The sequence below is a fragment of the Anopheles nili genome, chromosome 3 (genome assembly GCF_943737925.1).
Source record: "Anopheles nili chromosome 3, idAnoNiliSN_F5_01, whole genome shotgun sequence".
NCBI lineage: Eukaryota > Metazoa > Arthropoda > Insecta > Diptera > Culicidae > Anopheles > Anopheles nili.
The window spans coordinates 40,340,549-40,359,540 of NC_071292.1; the positions used below are offsets into that span (position 1 = coordinate 40,340,549).

The 18,992-nt window shown below is 36.7% G+C and overlaps 4 protein-coding genes across 4 annotated transcripts; 2 read left to right on the forward strand and 2 right to left on the reverse strand.

Annotated features, from left to right (window-relative positions):
• Positions 1–1,029: 1,029 nt before the first annotated feature.
• Positions 1,030–5,239, reverse strand: LOC128724311 (DNA replication ATP-dependent helicase/nuclease DNA2). The gene is made up of 9 exons (XM_053818039.1): positions 5,168–5,239; positions 4,940–5,082; positions 4,348–4,567; positions 3,389–4,265; positions 2,902–3,316; positions 2,424–2,841; positions 2,160–2,353; positions 1,445–2,084; positions 1,030–1,329 (listed from the first exon to the last, which is right to left on the reverse strand). Exons 1-9 carry the CDS (start codon positions 5,237–5,239, stop codon positions 1,030–1,032), a joined length of 3,279 nt encoding a protein of 1,092 aa, XP_053674014.1.
• An 888-nt stretch (positions 5,240–6,127) lies between these two features.
• Positions 6,128–10,606, forward strand: LOC128726056 (condensin-2 complex subunit D3). The gene is made up of 7 exons (XM_053819838.1): positions 6,128–8,247; positions 8,333–8,483; positions 8,560–8,971; positions 9,082–9,268; positions 9,325–9,613; positions 9,689–10,096; positions 10,172–10,606. Exons 1-7 carry the CDS (start codon positions 6,128–6,130, stop codon positions 10,502–10,504), a joined length of 3,900 nt encoding a protein of 1,299 aa, XP_053675813.1. The 3' UTR covers positions 10,505–10,606.
• Positions 10,607–10,659: 53 nt separating this feature from the next.
• LOC128724312 (tRNA (guanine-N(7)-)-methyltransferase) lies at positions 10,660–12,238 on the forward strand. The gene is made up of 2 exons (XM_053818040.1): positions 10,660–10,698; positions 11,513–12,238. The coding sequence occupies exons 1-2, from the start codon at positions 10,660–10,662 to the stop codon at positions 12,236–12,238; spliced, it is 765 nt and encodes a 254-aa protein (XP_053674015.1).
• A 782-nt stretch (positions 12,239–13,020) lies between these two features.
• LOC128724313 (uncharacterized) lies at positions 13,021–15,020 on the reverse strand. Its single transcript, XM_053818041.1, has 6 exons — positions 14,868–15,020; positions 14,234–14,363; positions 13,993–14,171; positions 13,526–13,899; positions 13,264–13,455; positions 13,021–13,174 (listed from the first exon to the last, which is right to left on the reverse strand). Exons 1-6 carry the CDS (start codon positions 15,018–15,020, stop codon positions 13,021–13,023), a joined length of 1,182 nt encoding a protein of 393 aa, XP_053674016.1.
• Between the last annotated feature and the right edge of the window lie 3,972 nt (positions 15,021–18,992).

The following is an 18,992-nucleotide window of genomic DNA, read 5'->3' on the forward strand; positions in this document are numbered from 1 at the left end:
TAGGCTAGACCAGGGGTCTCCAAACTACGGTCCGCGAGGTTTTCCCGTGCGGCCCACAAAGCTTTCGGTTTAATTTTGATTTGTTACAATTATGTTGTTAACAACTATAACACTTTTCAGCAATACACACATTGTTTCTGTGCACTATTTCTGATCTCTTGTCTAGCACCATTGTGCAATGCATAAAGAGTAATTTCAGTTCAGAGTCCAATATTATTTTTGCAGAGATGAACTATGATTGGACCTCAGCTGCGGCTATTCCACTCAATGCGGCCCGCCATCAAAAAAGTTTCGAGACCCCTGGGCTAGAGCAAGGATTTTACATGATAAACTTTTGGCTCTCATATTAGGAGCAGACTGTATTGAAAGTATAAGTCACATATTCCTTTGAGGCATACAGTAATTTCTTCTCGCGAAATAATGGTGCATGCCGTACAAATACTCTAAAATAGAACCGTATTTTTTCCCGCATTTGCATAAACATTTTAAGCACGAACATGGCAATAATTTTTCTTGTTCTTTCTCCAGTGCGCTCAAAAAGCTGCGAGTGTTGCAATATGTATGACAATTAAATTCGACTGCAAACTTGCACTTCTGCATATACAACAGTCGATTCCGTCTTTTAATTCATGCTTTGGTGTACGGAACCAACGAAATAAAACATCTGCCTTACAGTTCAAATGATAACTCCTCATGAGGTATATAATCAAGGTTTAATGAACATTAACGGCGTTATAAGCAAGCATTCGCTTTGTTTTCAATTTTACGCATAATTTTGTTTTATATATTAAATGTTGCAAAATGCGAGGAGTAGGTTCTTAAAAGTAAGTGAGGAATAATTATGGTTTTGACTACTATTATTCATTACTTGTTGCTCAACATCGCCGATATATTTAACAAGATTTATTTGCAAGAAACATATTGTTAAAAATTTCAAAACAACGCTTTGGAACAAAACACAAGTTTAATAGATAAAAGAACTATATGTACTTTGTACAAATAAATCGATACAGAAAATAAATGTTACGTCTAACTAATTGAAGACAATAATTGTATGGGACTTTCCCAGGAAAATCCATCTTTTTCGTCAAGAATATGTACATTACTGGTTTCGTCTGATATCTTAAACAACTTGTAAAACGGAGCATAAGTGCATAGACTTGAACGATCTCCTATAACGATGAGTTTCTCTTGTGCTCGAGTTATCGCTACGGTTAATCGACGCTTGTCGCTCAGAATTTCTTTATCATTTCGCTGGGTATGTCCAGCACCTCCAGTCGCCATGGCTTCCGCGGGATTCAATGACTTGGTACAAGAATATATTATAAGCTGAAACAAATTGAATTAAAAAATATAATACCATTCGATGAATAAATTAGCAGATTCTCTGATTGTTTAAATTCTCCAACAGTTAAATCTTCATCGAAACCAACTGATAATTTACCTTTTTATCTTTTCCTTGAAATTGATCTACTGTGTTAATTTCTATACAATCTTCGCCCATCGCATGTGTTTCACTCAAATGAGCCTGTTGTTGTAACGGAGGACAAAGATTATTTTTGTTAAATAAAAAAAGTTTCATGTACTTGCGAATTAAGTCTACTTGCGCACGAAACGGCGCTATAATTCCAATTGCCCCAGAATTTATACCAGCTTGCAACAAGGCACGGCAAATGTAAAGTATAAGAGCAACTTCTGAAACATTAGTGCATCCTAGTAGAGAATCGTCGGTTGATTTGTCTTGCTCTGCGTTGTGTACTGTCAATGTATGCAATTTCCGATGGTGTAAATTGCGCTCGTATGTACTACCAGTATCGAGGATAACTGCCGACTGGTCCAACTTAATAGACAACGTTTTTATGAGCCATTTTTCCACTACATATGATTCACACAGACATTGTAGATATGGAAGTTTAAGAGTAGCACTCGCTACAAGATCAGTGCCGCAAATTAGCTTTCCATCATAAGCAAATCTGTTAGCTAATTCAGTTAACGCACGATTCATTCTGTACTGCGTTGGAAGAATACAGCATGAGCCCTCTTGATCCAATCGATGAAACAAGCTTTCTGTTGCACCTAGAGATCTGCAAACGTATATGTTAGTCAATAAAAAATGTTTTTTTATACAATCATAATTAATTTTCCAGATTAAATCTAACCTTGCTTCAGCAGACTTTACTACAGGAGGTAACTGTTCAGGATCTCCTACCAGAAGAAATCTGCTGGATCGCAATAACGGTCGAATAATGGTGGGTTGAAAAACTTGCGTCGCCTCATCCACAATACAGTAATCAAATAACCGCTGATTAATCAAAGCATGTCCTGTTCCTTGACACGTCACTGCAACTATTTGCTAAAAAAGAAAAAACATACGATTACGAGAACATACATCTCGTTTTAACAAGAACACACAAGTTACATACAAATTTGTCGTAAAGTTTCTCAAGATCTTCAGTAGTGTCACAACCTTGCCGAAGAACAGCATCTGAAAAAGGTTGTATAGCTGGATCGATGCGCTCTAAAGACCCCAATCGAATGAATTTTACATCATCATATTGCAAAAGCCGTTGTAATACATTGTCAACGGCAGAATGTGTATTACTCGTTAGAAGCACGGATTTTTTCAACAGTGATAGTAATCGAATGAGGGATACAATTGTTTGTGTTTTTCCAGTTCCGGGTAAACCTTTGAGCAAACAAAAGGACTCAGTAGCAGCGGCTTTTAAAATTGAATCCTTTTGGTGATAGTTTAACTTTCCTAATATATTCTGCACTCCTGTTAGAGTTTCATACGACCGAATCTTGTCGGAAAATGTTGGTTTTTCTCGATCGATGATAATCCTGCGTAGAAACAAATCATTGATAAATATCATTATGTGCTCATAGTGATCAATTATTTACCTTCGAATTCGTGTAGCTTCTTCCGTTTGAGCAACGAGCATAGCTAAATTAGACAGGTTAAACCCTGTCGAACTATAATTTGAACTTTGATCAAGATGAAACGTTTCACCTGCATGATTCACCGTTAAATTTCGCTCCATATTAACAACAATCATGGTATCAATCCAATTCATGATGTATCCAGCGGCTACAGCAATGCGTTTGTTTGTGCTGCAAATAACATAATCCCCTACATGGAAACCAGTGTCTATGGGTACTCCATTTAGTGAAGAAGGATGTTTTTTTGCCATAAACGTGTGCGAATATGCACCATTTACAACCGTCACTGGTCCAACTAATGTCAAGCCTGCTAGACACCACCCTTTTTCGGCACGTTTTTCGGGTGTTTTGGTCCACAGTTTCCGAGTGGTCTGAGCTACGGTTTTGAAGCAGTGATTGTTAGCCAATCAATCGGATGCCGCAAATAAAAACAATACAAAATACATACCCTTGTTGAACTCCTGCTGCTCCAAATATATCAGTCCACTCCATCTGATAAAATAATCGATATCACCATTTCGAAGATGTTCGCAGGCATTTTCCGCAATAGAACCAAACCCAACGTTATCGTTGCCTCTTCGCGGTTCTCGTTGATACAATGCGACGCAAACCGTTTTATATGGGCATTTTACACAAGCTCGTGCATTATTTATTGGAGTCGGTAGAGTGGGCAACATTGGCATCGGTTCCTCGGTATTAAGAAGGATATTTTCATTTTGTACCATCCACTGACTAAAGAAGCGCGCAATCTCGTTTCGCAGCATAATTAAGTCACGTTTCATGTTACGATTTGCAATCATCTTCGTACATTTTCCTTCACCTAAGTACAGTAGCAAGCCAGCATTGACGCGGTGGCCAACGAGATTCATCATCATTTCATACAAGGCAAGCTGACCCTTATGTTCGAATGAGAAGCTAGCGCGACCTGTTTTCAACTCCAAAGGCATTACTTCGCAATTTCTCACATTTTCACTTCTTACTGAAACGGTGGCATCAATCTTTCCTTTGATTCCTAAGTGATGGCACCAAATGTTTTCCTCGATGTCGTTCACTTTACTAATGTACATTTCGTTAGTTTCGCCCACACCTGTCTGCATTGAACGATAATGGACATATTTATGTAAAAAAGCATCGATTTGTATTAAATAAGGATTGAGCAACCTAAGTGCTTCATTTTTGCTCATTTTGAACCCGTACATCGAAAAGACCATTTTGCTGGACTCAAACAACTCGTCTGCAATGTTTTTTATATCTTCCAGCGATTTACATGTTTTATCCACTAGACATTGTTGAAAAATTGAATGTGCAATCGTTCCAATGTGCATCTTTCAAAAAAAGATATGTATGTAAGCATAAACATATTCCTTATTTTGGAAGTATTATGAATTTAGTAAAAGGTAAACTTACCTGTTGGTTTTCAGTATCCGAAATGCGATATAACTCTTGCAAAACGCCCTTCCGCTGGCAAAACAATGAGCCAACAACTGTAGTTCCGGACACAAGAAAATCGGGATCTGTGACAAAAAAACCTTCGTTGCTATTAACTTCAAACGTTTCGGAACCGTTTCTCTCCTTGACAGCTATTACGGACACAATGAGTCCCGGTTTAAGGTGTTCTATCGTATTCCTAAAACGAAATAAATTGCTGTAGCGAATAGACAAATCATGGCACCAACAGCGTTATGGTGACTGCTACTTCAATTTGTTTGGAAAATGCTGTAATTAATTATAGCGGTACTATAACCCGTAAATATCAATGTCGATTGATACGGCTCAAACCTTAGTTCCTAGCTATCGAATAGATTTGAACCCAAAAAGTTTAAGGAAAGGTAGACGAAACATGTTCATGTGAGGCCGTTGCGTGGTAAAGAAACAGATGGCAAGACCAAAATGAAATGAAAAAAAAAAAACTCAGCAACATTGTTCTTCTAAAAAAGTGAGCATTTTCCAATAATACAATCACACTATATACGCGAAGAATATTGCTTTGTTACCCTACCATGGCGATAAAAGTCGGCATGAAGCTGTTAGTTTACTGTTTTTTTCTTCTAGTGTTACCAGCATAACATTCTTTTCACATTTCGTAATTGTAAGAACTCTGCATCGTTTCCATGTGGTTAAATCCAAGCTCGGCGTAATAACCTTTAATTGAAAAATATTCAAATAGTGAATGTAGAAGATGTGAGCTGCAAAACTCGAAGCACATAACTATCGTTAGTTATATTACCTCTTTTGATGGTGGAACATTTTCTATACCAAACCACTCATCCTCGAAATCCAACAGTACATTTGTGTCCATTTTACAGTCATTGATGATGTCGAAGGCAGAATCTGCTTTAGGATCCTTGATTCCATCAACACTTGGGTGGTTATGGGGCTTAAAAACTTTTGTTTTAGATTGTGAGGTTGCGGGCCAAATTTCAGCAACCGGTGACGATCTACGCTTCATTTTTTGCTACAAATATATGCTTTAAATTTGACGATTACTCGCATCTAGTATTTACCACAGGGAAACATACGAAACTAACAAAAATTTGCCGCCTAAATAGAAACTGTCACGCTCAAAATATGATGCATAACGGTTAGCTCAACTAGCACCTTACGCTCAAGGTATATACATGGAATATGTATAACGTACATAATGGTCAGGTCATCACGATTTTCGACCGTGTATTCGTGGAGTTCGACCGCTAAAACTTACGTATTTATAACTTCTACGGCAAAGGGTGGGTTTCATATACTTGGGTAAAAATTATGTTGATATTACACCTCACGTGCAATTGAAGGGACCATGTTGTTTGCAAATGCGAAACAATAATAAGCAGGATAATGTAAGCCCAACAACAGCGATCCTTCAACTGATTCAGTTCTTCAACATTTGGAATAAGTGGAAAACACACACAAGTCCCTCACATCCTCAAAATTTTCATCGAGTGCACATGAAAAGATTATTGGACATTCATAACCGGATGATCGAGAGCCTCTTCTGGAGCATATTTTCAAAGGACTGCGACATCGAGTATGAAGAGTAAATGTATGGGAATACAATGCCAGCGTGTGTTTGTGTGTGTATATTCTGTTTGTATCGAATTTTGACAGATTAGTTGTTTACTAGTGGAAATGTTTACATCTAGTTTCAGTTTTACACTTTGCAATATTTAATTGTTTAAACATCAAATGTTTAAAAATGGCTCCTACTCACGTTTACTTGCTTTTAAATCAACTACCCAAATACTTCGACTCGTTGATGTCTATAGAACGTGTAGATCTCATCTGTAACGAACAGGCAAATCCTAATCATACTACTGGGCGCCCGACAGCTCCTAATAATAGCAGCGACGAAAGTGATGGAGAAAATGAGGATAGTCCCATAAAGGCTGCAAAAGTACATGATTTTCGGGACAATCCGATGATAAAACGGGCTACTGAAAGTTCTGATTTGTTGGACTTGATGCGTGATATTATTCTTGAAGTAGAGAATATACGTAGCAGAACCGGACTATTCGACCAGTACGACAATTGGCAATATTTGTCTAAAAAGTTGAACGTAAAAGAATTCCTGGCATTCATCTACGCTATGATCTGTCTCGCTGAATATGATCCAACAAGAGAAACTCACCGGAAGCTAGCTATTTGTTCGGCAAGATTGTATTTCGTATTATTGAGCACGCCGGGCCAAAAGCAAACAACAGTTTTTAATGAACAAGTTTTCTCCAAGAGTCTAGACGTTTTTAAATTGGTTTACCAAATGCGCAATCCAATCTACACACAATCAGCCCAGGGACAAAAACGTACAGGAAACGAGGACCCAACTCGTTTGCTACTGGATTATATATCGATTTTAACAGACTTGCAATTATTACTCCGATGTATGACTCTAAAGAATTGTGAGTCTACCAAAGTTAAACTAGTTCAGGATGTAAAAAACTTACTGATCTTTTGTATAAAGAATGTATCTAATCGACCCGAAGCTGAGCAGTTGGCGGAGCAAATATTTGCTACCCTGAATACATTGTGTCTACCAGAGCACGATGATCATAATGAATGCTCGACAACGATACGCATGATATTAAATACGACGGCAGTGTTCTATACATCGGAGTACAAAGCAATACCGGTAGCTTTTCAAGTGAACACCTTCTTTTTGCGGCTACTTGAGCAAAATCCTCAAGATACATGCAATGTGCTAACAAACTTTATAAAGTCTGTTTTGACGAACCCGCCCAAGGTGTTTTCTCGTCCGGATGATTATGCCATTCTTTTGGACGCAGCCGTACGATACGAGTTAGTGATGTACAAAAAATGTAACGTATCTATAATTGGTTATCTCAAACAAATAGAAACGCATGCTGATGTAAGCACTCGTATTAATATTTTGGAAATAATCGCCAGACTATCGGTGGTTGATTGTACCGTTGATTGGGAACTTTTTCAATCTGAGATATCGAAAGTGCCACGAGAGATCGACATGATAAAATTATTGTACCATAAACTGATGGAAAAGACAAACACGGTGAAATTAAAGGCTTTCCAATGCTTGTTGAAGCTATTTCATAATGGCAATCGAGTAATAAAACAAATATTCCACGATGCATACTACTCTTCAAATGCAGACGAGGACGAAAAACAATATTTCCAGAATAATGACTTTGAAGAGCTCTTCCATACAGCCGAAGTCGAACTAGGAATTTCTAGAAATGTGCTCAATTTTAATCCTACTACACCGGCTACACCCACTACGTCCGATACAAGAAATTCAGCAAAAGTCAATAAACCCGTACCGGATAAGAAAATTTCATCGAACGTTGTAGGCATAGAAATGATTGAAGACATTCTCTCATCTTTACCCAATGTAATTTATGATGCTACTTTATCGCCTATATCTGCAATCCGACGTATTGGTCTAACGTGTTTGGAATGCATTCTCGAACTCGATCGAAATCGTATAGATGAACCTGTTTTTGACTACGTCATTGTTAAGCTGGCAAAAGATCCCGTTATGCTTATGCGTCGTACAACGCTAAACGTGCTTAATAAATTAATTGCACTACATCCCAACTATTTGCCGCTTATTAAACTGTGGTCAAAATGTTTACTATTTATCTTGGACGATACTGACCAAAAACTAAAAGAAGCGGCAATGGATAGTCTGAAAACAAACGTGTTTGATAACATTTGTCGTTTCGAGGACTCGTCCTCGCGAAAGGTGTTTACACCGTGGATGATTGTGCGATCGATACTGGTGATCGGGAAAATAAATGTCCTAAAAACAGCGGTCGATTCATGGATACAAAAGTCAATTTTAACGTAAGAAAGCTGCAAGATGTTCGGAAATTTCCACCAAATGAAATCTGATCTAACATTCTACCAATAATTTACAATATCTGATCAGGCCCAAAAATCTCAGCATCATAGAGTCTCACATTTTTACTGTCAACTGCAGCGAAGCTTGGATCATACTTTCAATTATCGCTAACAAAATGAAGTCTCGAAACCCGGACCTGGTCATTAAAACAATGAATGACATTTTGCAGCAAGATGCGGTAAATTGAATTTCAATAATTTTTTTACACCATATTTAAGCACCAGTAAATGTGATCTCTTCTTTTTGCTATTTAGTATAACTCCCCAATTTGTCTTCAATATGTTCTGTCTGTAATAAAATCATGGTTGCCTGACTTCACGCGTCCTGGATTGAACCATTTGTTTAAAATATTGAGCGATTTATTGCGAACGGGAAGCACAAACATATCGCTTGTTAGCGATATATATAGTTTATGCTGCATGATAAAGGAAAAAGCCGATGGAATTGTGACCGAAGATTGGATTGATAGTATACGTGAAAGCAGTGCCGAATATTTGATGCATTTTCATTCCCATTACACGAATATACGCATGACAAACGAGCGGTACCTTATTAGTTTACTAGTATACGCAGAAGTTACAACGGATTTAAACGATAAACCTCATGAAAACGTAATAAGAAATCTGTCGACATACTTGGCGCTCATTGCATCAGATGAGAAATTTCGTAAGTTTTGCTCGTAATACATTCTACACCATCGTTGAGTCGAATTATTGATTTCTTTTGTTCTGTTTTTCTGGTTCGCTTCTTCTATTCATCAAAATATCCTCTCATAGTTTCAGTGCAGACAAACCAAACTCGCAAAATCAATGTTACGATAATAGTACTATCAAGGTTTGCTTTACGCGATGGTTCCTTGGCTTCATCAGTTATTGCAGATTTTAATAAAATATTGAAATTTAAGCACATTCATCAAAGCATCATTTGTACACTGATAACCGCATTCGCTGATCTTTGTAAAAGGTGTGTTACTGTTGTTCTCAAATTCTCATAACCTAATCTAAATTTATATATTTCAGGCATACATCGTTGGTAGATTCCTCAATTTCAACAGTAATTGGACAATTAAGTTCACAATACTTAACCGTCAGGAGTGTCGCATTGAACAATCTCAATGAACTCATTTTGCAAGATTATGTCAAAATGCGAGGAATAGTTTTATTGAATATTCTTAAACTAATCATTGATGATGACGAACATATCGCTGCACAAGCATTTTACGTTATTCAGCTGTACGTTCATTCAAAAAACGAAAAACTATTAAAAGTGTCGCTACTGGAATGTGTTTACGTTTTCAACAACTATTTGGTAAGCATCTGGTGTATAAATATTGAAAAGTAATCTTAAAATGAATGTTACATTATTATATTTTTCTTTGCGTAGCAATACGCTGAGAGCGACATGTTTCCTGCTTCAGAAATAGACAACGAACCATGCGATTTAGCAGGAAGTAACAAGGAACAATTGGAGAAACGCTGTGCAATTTACAATTTTTTTATTGAAAACATTGATGATAGCAGTCTGTTAAAGTTATTAAAGAACGTGAACAAAATCTACCAACAATTAAAGAATGGAAAATACGTAGAATGTTCGCAAGGAGTTGGAACTATTGTGGATTTACTTTATGTATTTCAACAGATATGTAAAGTTAAGGATCGAGATAAGACTCGAATGTCTAAGACTGGTTTAAAAAATGATGAAGAAAGCATTACAGAACAAACCATGGAAACGAGTCCATCACAAAAAAAATCGCGCTTACAAGCTGTCCAATCGCAAAACGATATAGAAACGGTAAATTTTGTGTGAACCCCACTCTACACACTGTGAAGATAGTAGATAGATACTTATTTTGTTTGCTTTTTACAGAAAACTATTGCTGAGAAAATGATAGCAGTATATTACTGCTTCCAACAGGAAGTGCGCAAATACGTTGAAAAGATAGAGCCGCAGCAAATACATCTCGTCAATAATCGTTTGGAAGAGTTAGCTTTAACAATCGCGGGAAAATTTCGACTGTTGGTTGAATTCGCCAAACCAATGAACTTTTGGCGGTCTTTATTATCAACGATTGATAAGTCACGGGACAATAATCGAACAACAAGAAAATATAACCGATCCAAAACGGCAACAGAAAACGAATCCGAGGAAAGCACCGAAGAAGACGCCGATGATTGCTTGGATGACGCCGATATGGATTAAAACGTTGTTAAATGGAAAAGAAACCATAAATAATCAAAACGATCATGACCTAAAAGGAATTGAGTATTTTGCTAAACACGTGCGCAAAGAAAACACTCGAAAAGCAAGTAAAATAAAATAAATATATTCTTTTCTTTTCTCGTGGTAATATCGAGATGGTGTTGCCTTCAAAGGAAAGTTTGGAGGAAAGCTTTGTTGTTTGCAGTGAGTTTCCCGACTTAGACATATTTTCTTCGTTATCTTTTCTCACGTCAATGAGAAAAGGCACTGAATAACTTGGTTGTTGAGGAGCGGAAAAAGTTTGCATGATTTCTTCCTCTTTTAAAACTACTTAATAATTTTCTTACATTAACGAGATTTGCCATCGGGTGGATGATCCTTTGCCCGTCAGCATGCATGAATTGGAAAAAAAATACTTAGGAAAAAGTAGAGCTTGTGAAATGTATGCGTTCTCCGAGAATTGTTACGTTAAATTGTTACGTTAGTTACGGGATAACTACAATAAGTAAGATAATATAGATATTTACTCACTAATAGAAGTACTGAAAAAATATTTTTGAATAGGGAACCAACAGAATCACATGTCTTGCATTACTGTCAAGAAGTGAATCGTAAGGCATAAATCAGGAACACAAAATTCAGACAATTCAGAGTTGTAGACAATGCATTTTTGGTTTATTATGAAAGTTAACACGCTGCTTATATTCCGTTAAGGTTGTAGGAAAACAGCACTGACGTATCTTGTAATTGCAGCAGAGGTCCTAGATCCAAAGGATACACGTGGTACAAACAACAAGGATTAGGGATGCTAAATTTTATGTGTGACACATATTAGCAAACTAACAATTGGGCATAAGCAAAACATGTTGGTTTCTAGAACCGTCATGCGATTGGGAAGTCTATTAATACAAAGTTCATCCTTTTGATCACCTTTTGTTCCACAGGATCAACCTGTTGTCTATTGCCGTTCAAAATAATCCCCATTGCGCACCGTGTTTATAAACAAAGGAAGCATTTTCAACGAAGAATGATGATAATATGGAACCACGCGTAAAATTACCACAAAAGAGGTTCTACCGCCAGCGGGCTCATTCCAATCCCATCGCAGATCATAGCTTTGATTACCCCGCTGAACCGCAATTGTACGATTGGAGCCAACTTTACCCTAACAGGAAAGACAACCGGGTGGAATTCGCAGACATTGGCTGTGGATATGGAGGGTTTTTGGTAACGCTTGGAGAGACATATCCTGATAAATTAGCCCTCGGAATGGAGATTCGAGTGAAAGTGTCCGATTATGTCATGGATCGCATTAAAGCCTTGCGCCAATTACACCAGGGAAAGTATGAAAACATAGCGTGCATCCGGACAAATGCCATGAAGTATCTTCCTAATTTCTTTCGTAAACATCAACTCGAAAAGCTTTTCTTCCTCTATCCGGATCCGCATTTCAAAAAAGCGAAACATAAGTGGCGTATTATAAACCCCACACTGTTGAGCGAGTACGCTTACGTACTCAAACCGGGTGGTAAAATTTATACTGTAACGGATGTGCTGGAGCTTCACGAATGGATGTGTAAGCATATTGAGGAACATCCATGCTTTGTACGGGTGCCTGAGGATGTAGCTCAGCAAGACATACTGGCAGTAAAACTCCTTGATAGCAGTGAAGAAGGTCAGAAAGTGACTCGTATGAGCGGTAAGAAGTTTATGGCTATTTTTACACGATTATAAAATTGCAGTCACGAGAGCATTTTTAGCAATTTTGTAAAATAAACGTAATAAACAATACGAAAACCCCTATGAATTATGTTTTCAAATATATGCAATTATTGAGATGAGAAGAGATGCAGTAAATTGGGTTCGACGAAAAAGAATAAGAAAAAATAGCAAACGCCATGATGAAGTGCATTAAGGTGCATTGATAGCGATGGAAACCCCTTAAGAAAACCTAGACTAAAGGGGATTTTTGAATATTTTAAACTTGTAGATAAAATATGATGCAAGAAGCGTTAGTAGGATGGATAGCGAATATGACCGAGAAATCTGTAGGTTATATGCTGTGATGAAGGAAGAGCGAATTTCTCTAGAATGAAATCAGAGGTAGCTCAAAACACAGAAAGTATTTGTGTAGTAGTTCAGTCAGATAAAAAAAATACGAAGCAGCTAAAGGATTTATGGTGATCGATCGGGTGCAGGGAGAATTTAGTTAATAGTTTAACCCTTAAAATTTGGATGAAAAAATAGCTAAGAATGAAGAATGGTTAAGTGAGCTAATGATTATAGGCTATCAAATCAAAACGAAAAAGCATAAGTTTTTAAAACTGAATGGATAGAGGAAGTATTTTGGAAAATTATCTTCCATATAGAATATATAATTTATTTTCATGGTACAAATTAATCTTGACAGAATGATCGAAAAGTAACATTGACCCGAATAAAATAGGGTATCTCAGCTAGCTAGTAAAAACGGTTATTTGAACTTTTTCACAAAAACAAGCTAAACTCATTTTACCTTATTCGATGAAAGTTGTATCTACGATTTTTAATGCTTTTTCACACATATGAATAATTCGTTGCACGTCTCGCTGTAATGCCTGTAATATCTCCACCAGCGTATCATTTGTTTCTACCAACGCTGTAAGATATTTTTCTTTATATTTAACTTGGCTGGAAATAAAAATAGATACGCATTTAGTTATTCAAATTTCCATTTATGTAAAAATTTCTTTGAAATCTGCTATCCCTTTAACACATACCTGTCGTTTTTGTCCTCGATCTTATTCGCTCCTATGTTGTGCGCCGCCAGTTCACGCTGTTTCTCCTCTAACTCAATTTCGACAGCATGCTCATTTTCTAGAAGTGTATTAAAAACACTCTCTAAATTCGCATGATCTTTCCTCATTTTCTCGCACTGCACTTTCAGTTCGGATAGTTCATTGTGTGGAAATCTGTAAGAAAAAGCGTTCGTGTTATGAATCTTTCAAACCATGTTATGAATAGAAATCAATTTCATCTTACTTGCAAATGTCGTCGTATTCATATTGAAGCATTTTTTCTAGCAGTGCTATACAAGGTTTCATTTCATTAATAGACGTAACATGAATTTTATATGTTTTTTGTAATTCTTGTTCATTGTCTGTTAGTAATTCTAATTCGTGTTCTAATGAATTTTTAGAATCTTTTAATTCAACTGCTTCTTCAATTGGCACTATTCGATCTGTGAGTTCAGTGTGTTCTAATTTAAGTTCAACTATTTTGTCCATAAGTTCTTGATCGCTTGTTTTGAGTTTGGATATTTTTTCTTCGATCGTATGTTTTTGTTGTTGAAGTATATCAACTTGTTCTTTCAAATGAGGCAACTGGTGCTTCAAATCGTCTATGTGACGATTAAGCTATTGAAATTATCCCAATTCAACAGAAAGAGAAGATAATAAAGAAGAAAAGGTATTAGTTTTCCACTTTGTGTGAGTGTATAAAATACTTACATTACTAACTCGTATTTTGTTCTCTTCTTTTGCTATTTGTTCTTGATTTAGTTTGGCGTTGAGATCAAAGTACTTCTCAGTACAGCTATTTGCTTTTTCAAGAATTGTCTCCTTAACCATATTGATGTAGAATAAATAGTTCAGCAGAATTTTAAGAAGATGTATAATTTTTTTAGTCGCTGCAAAAAAATTATTCCTCATTTAACATTGGTATGGTCCACGTTATGGTAAACGTTCTCACTTGGTTTGACGAGATCCACATAAAAGAAAGATGTTTGCTTAGAATCTGAGCATAATTGATAAATGTAGTTGATCCTCGCTACGAACTCAACTCGTTTTACGATAAGAGTTTCTGTTGATTCGCTATACATCTGTGAATAAACAGTTGATAACAATGTAATAGAACATAACGAGATTAATAAGGGTGATAAATATATCTACTGGCATGGGACAACTAGTTTTCTACCTGAACAATCACTATAATCTCCAGACGGATATATTTTCTGAATAGTAGTTGTAATAATTGATTTATTTTCTAGCTACCACCCAAAAAGAATACCAACTGTTTATTCCAGAGAAATGGGTTAGCCTGGCTTATTTTCAACCTCACGCAAAACACAAAAATTGAAGTTTTGATGCCTATAGTCTTTAAGCCAATCCAAATGGATACATTTATTTGCGAATACTCTTGGCAGCAGAAGCACACAAAAGGAATAAGCAGACGGTGGAAATTCTGATGGTAAGGTGGTAATTTCAGGTAGAAAGGTGTTGTACAAACAGCAGGCCAAAACGAAATAAGTTAACACTCGAACTAAACAGATTCAATAAATTTATTATAGTTATTTCTGTAAATAACGTAAAGTTTAACTACTTACGCCTTCATAGCTAGAAACATCGTAATGTATGAGCCTAAAAATGTTTAGAATGGCTTTATACACGAATTGTTCCGTGGGTTTTTCCAGATCTGCCCCTTTGATTTTGAATGGCACAACACTGTTCCAATCTTCTAGAAAAGCTGCGTTGCTCATTATGGATCCTTCGCGATATTTCTAACAAATTTCACAGGTAAACATTCATCCGTTTTGTTCAAAAAGCAATTATTGACACTTGACTAGCCATATAAACTGCGAAAGATTATGCCAAACGATATGATTGACAGCTCGAACATCGAAAATCGTTGGCTGCTCGAACATCGATAAACAAATACTGGCTGCTCGAATGCTAACAATCGTTTTTAAATAAATAAAATATTTCTACATCTTATATTTTATATTTTTCTTTTCATTATTACCATCTTGTGTACAAACGTTATGATTTGCCGAATCATAAATCCCGGAAATTAGGACCAACATCATATGCTCTTTAGGAAGGCTATAGCAATGATCAGCTTTTTAGGAAAGATTGCTAAAAGAATATTATGTGTAAGCAGATCACTGTCAAGCTGCCCTTCAACGTGACAGTAGAATAAAGAGTGTGTGGTCTAACCTCGAGCATACGCGTTTTAGACAGGAACCATCACTACTTCTGAGCATCGTGGTCATCGTAAGTGTACATAATTTTTAAGAATTTGCTGGATTTTAATCACTTTATAGTTAAAGTACAGTTTGCTACTTCGCTGTTGTATGTACTCTTAATCAATGCGAGTGGAAGCAATCATATTTAGTTGACAAAGCCGATATAAAATTCGAAAAACTTCTTTGAGAAACCAAGGGGCCTAAATTAAAGTCACCGCCGCGTGAGTTAAATTTTGTTTGAATTAATACTGTTCAGGTGTTTTAAAACTATTTTAGAGCTGATATCAATCAGCAAGTTGAATTTCTAATCCAACCTACTAAATTGTTATAAATCCTCCAACCAACTACCTGCGGTATCATTAACAAGACTATTCACGCGTATAGAGTTGTATGCGTTTGTGTGATTTGCGTACTCCTGCGTGGGTAGTGGTCAGGAAGTTCCAGGAAGTAAAAAATGAACTACGCTCATCGTACTGTGTGTAAATTTTTTTTCCGTGATATACTTCTATTCGCGTCATAGGTATTCTGACGGGTGAATAGTTGAAATGAAAATAATCTATACCATAGAAATTAAAAAAAGTAATGTTTAGCGTTTCATCAAATGGAGATGATTAGTAAATTCGGACATATTTAAAAAAATCGACTCTTTCCGAGTCAAGGCGTTTGTCTCTCCAATTTACCACACATACACACTCGTTCTCTTGCTATGGTGCCCTAGCGTGAGTGTGTGTTGAGATGGCTACGTTACACTTGTATTTCCTGAGAGCGTAATATGATTACCAGTTTTAGGCAATTTTACAACATTTATTTGGAAAGGTCGTTTGAAGCTATCATTAAATGATTCCCCTATCTAGTTTATACTAAGCTGTCAGTGTACGTATATCGGTCGAAATCACCAATATCGTATGCCGTTAGCTGATGCAAGTATGTGAAACGAGTTTTGTTGATAGAATCGAAGTGAACACTGAAAACGCACAGTATACTATTCGCTTACATGTGATTGGATGTGTGAGGCAAGCGAAAGTAAGCAATGAAAAAAATAGCATATATCGTCGACAAAAGACGGTGATTGCGGGGGTGAAAGAGAGCACATTAAATGTGAGAACAGACGGGAAGTAGTAGCGCTCTCTCTTGCCAAGCATGAAAGCAGATGCCAACCGAGAGCTCGAGAACAGAAAGTTAGTATTGTTCGTTCGAAACCGCCGCGAGTTGATGTAGCTCGGGGCTCGTGTGGTATAATTTATTTTTTATTTTCACCAACGTACAAAACGAATCTGTGAACTCACTTTGATACAACGCCAGAAAGCTTAGCGAACATTGTTTGTTCGTGAGCGCTCGTGCTTTTGTGAAGCGGCAGGTAAGCGTGTTTCCACACTTAAAATAAAATGGATGATATTACGGATTAAACGGAGAAGACGCCCCTGTCCACACGAAAGGCTTGCAAGTATTGTGTTGGTGGTTGTTGGCTTCTTAAAATTTTCAACCAAAGTAAGCTGAAGCACAAATATTCGCTTTGAAGAATATACGCAGCATGTGTATGACTCATGAACAGCGAATGACCAATATCAATAACATGGAGGTCTCTTTTCGAGGTATTTATCAATTTTTGAGATGGTTTAGCTTACAGCTAATAGATTATTTTATGTATGAACAAGAAACAGGAATGCTAAAAATTTCCCACGGTTCTGTCGAAACATCCCCCACCTAGTTGTTCTATCTAAACCAAGAAAAAAGGTTTTTCCGTGTGGTTCATCCTGTATTTGCTTTGTGCTCTGTTGCATTGTGGTAGCAAAGGTTGAAGTGTACGTGTTAGCCATGTTGATACACATTATTTGTATGTGTGCGTCATGAAGGACATGGTGCACTTGTTTTCAAAGCCCCGCTACGCAATGGTGGCGTTTCAGACAATGTAAGTTTTTAATAGAAGCTATAGTCAGACAAATAATCAAAGATCGGAAATAATTGCGGTATGGTTCATCCCAAACCTGGTGCTAAAACATTGCATTTTACTACATCGATCTAGCATCAGCATCCTATCATGAACTCGGACGATTCAAGGCTTGATAATTCTAGCCTAAGAACGCATTATTTTATAGATGTATTTTTAACTTCCACAAGACTTTTGATTTTAGTCAATGACGCTATTATTGGTCATTGACGATGCAAACACATCATGTGCTTGCCATCTTCGCCACGAGAGCTTGGCTGTACATCGTCAGCTCAGTCATTGGGAATATGAATCTCTTGCAGTAGCCTTCTTGCTCGATGAGAGCAAGATAGCGCTCGGCACTAACTACTAACGTAAGTAATGCTTTCTTCCGTCTCTAGACTTTGTTCTACAAGGGTAAACGGAAGAATTCTTGGTTGCTCTGTCTCTGAAGATTTTCTGCTCTCAGCATCTGTTCTTCTCTCACGAACGATGAATGAGAACAGAGAGAGAAAAGGCTATGGGAAAAAAGAGATACAAATGCGTTAGGGAGCGAGAAAGAACAGAGAGCAGCTTTGTTGAACAAAAAAATGAAGTGCTGAGACGCTGTTTCAAAAGAAAATCAACGATTTATGCAAATGCTTCATGTTTTCTATGCTTCATGATTGTTTCTACACTCCCTAAAGTACGTATATATGTATACTTTCTTATGTGATTTTTAGTTTGGTATTTTTTCTCCGTACTGCATGAGATTCAGTGTGCGATATGCGATGGTACAAAATGGCTATGATCTAGAAAAGCGTATACAATACATAGATACTTGGTGTCAACGGAGATCGTGTCAAACACATAGTATTGGTGTGCACGGATGAAACAATGTGTGTTTGATTTGTTCCTTATGTTTTCTGTGGATACATTCTATTGTGAAAGCAGCATAGATACAGAGGTGGTCAACAACAAATGTTGTTGATTTTCCTCTTACAAATCATTCTAATTCGTTTTTTATCCATCCTACAAATGATGGTAATATATTATTTTGGAAAATAAGCTATAATTTATATTGAACCAACTAAATTCAAACTGTTTGTTGGCAGCAATCACTTGTAGAAGGAATTATTTGCTATAATTATAGTAATGATACAAAAAATGATACTTTTCAGCCTTGTACATTCGAAAGCAAAGTATGTAATACGAAGTATGCATGCCTTCGCTGCGATCAATAAAACACAAACGTTGCTGTACGCATGACCTCAATTTTATTTAAGCATCCTCCTATGTGGGTCATAATAACACAACGGTTTTCATCAGTATAAGATGTTACAACGCTTTTATGATGCAAAGGAAATACGGCAAAGTCTTATAATTAACCAATTACACGTATCATATGAAAAACAAATCGAGAATGGATGGAAATAGGTTTCGTGGTGCTCTGAGCTTTCATTCGTATGATTTAGTTTGCTAATCATATTTTACGCAGTTTTGGTTTTCATTGCATAATCTGATTTGTTGATGTTATAGATATTTACAGTAATTCAGCTCTGATGTGTGGAATCTCTTAT

What these genes read in the sequence shown, in the direction of transcription:
- LOC128724311 (XM_053818039.1), bottom strand. Translation starts at nt 5,239, where the DNA reads ATGGACACAAATGTACTGTTGGATTTCGAGGATGAGTGGTTTGGTATA. An exon ending in TGCCGACTTTTATCGCCATG is followed by an intron (nt 4,568 to 4,939) that starts GTAGGGTAACAA and finishes ATTTCGTTTTAG; the next exon opens with GAATACGATAGAACACCTTA. An exon ending in AGAAACTTTACGACAAATTT is followed by an intron (nt 2,354 to 2,423) that starts GTATGTAACTTG and finishes TTTCTTTTTTAG; the next exon opens with CAAATAGTTGCAGTGACGTG.
- LOC128726056 (XM_053819838.1), top strand. Translation starts at nt 6,128, where the DNA reads ATGGCTCCTACTCACGTTTACTTGCTTTTAAATCAACTACCCAAATAC. An exon ending in ACATTTTGCAGCAAGATGCG is followed by an intron (nt 8,484 to 8,559) that starts GTAAATTGAATT and finishes TTTGCTATTTAG; the next exon opens with TATAACTCCCCAATTTGTCT. An exon ending in TTCGCTGATCTTTGTAAAAG is followed by an intron (nt 9,269 to 9,324) that starts GTGTGTTACTGT and finishes TATATATTTCAG; the next exon opens with GCATACATCGTTGGTAGATT.
- LOC128724312 (XM_053818040.1), top strand. Translation starts at nt 10,660, where the DNA reads ATGGTGTTGCCTTCAAAGGAAAGTTTGGAGGAAAGCTTT. An exon ending in AAAGTTTGGAGGAAAGCTTT is followed by an intron (nt 10,699 to 11,512) that starts GTTGTTTGCAGT and finishes TTATAAACAAAG; the next exon opens with GAAGCATTTTCAACGAAGAA.
- LOC128724313 (XM_053818041.1), bottom strand. Translation starts at nt 15,020, where the DNA reads ATGAGCAACGCAGCTTTTCTAGAAGATTGGAACAGTGTTGTGCCATTC. An exon ending in ATGTTTCTAGCTATGAAGGC is followed by an intron (nt 14,364 to 14,867) that starts GTAAGTAGTTAA and finishes GTTTATTCACAG; the next exon opens with ATGTATAGCGAATCAACAGA. An exon ending in ACAAAATACGAGTTAGTAAT is followed by an intron (nt 13,900 to 13,992) that starts GTAAGTATTTTA and finishes TAATTTCAATAG; the next exon opens with CTTAATCGTCACATAGACGA.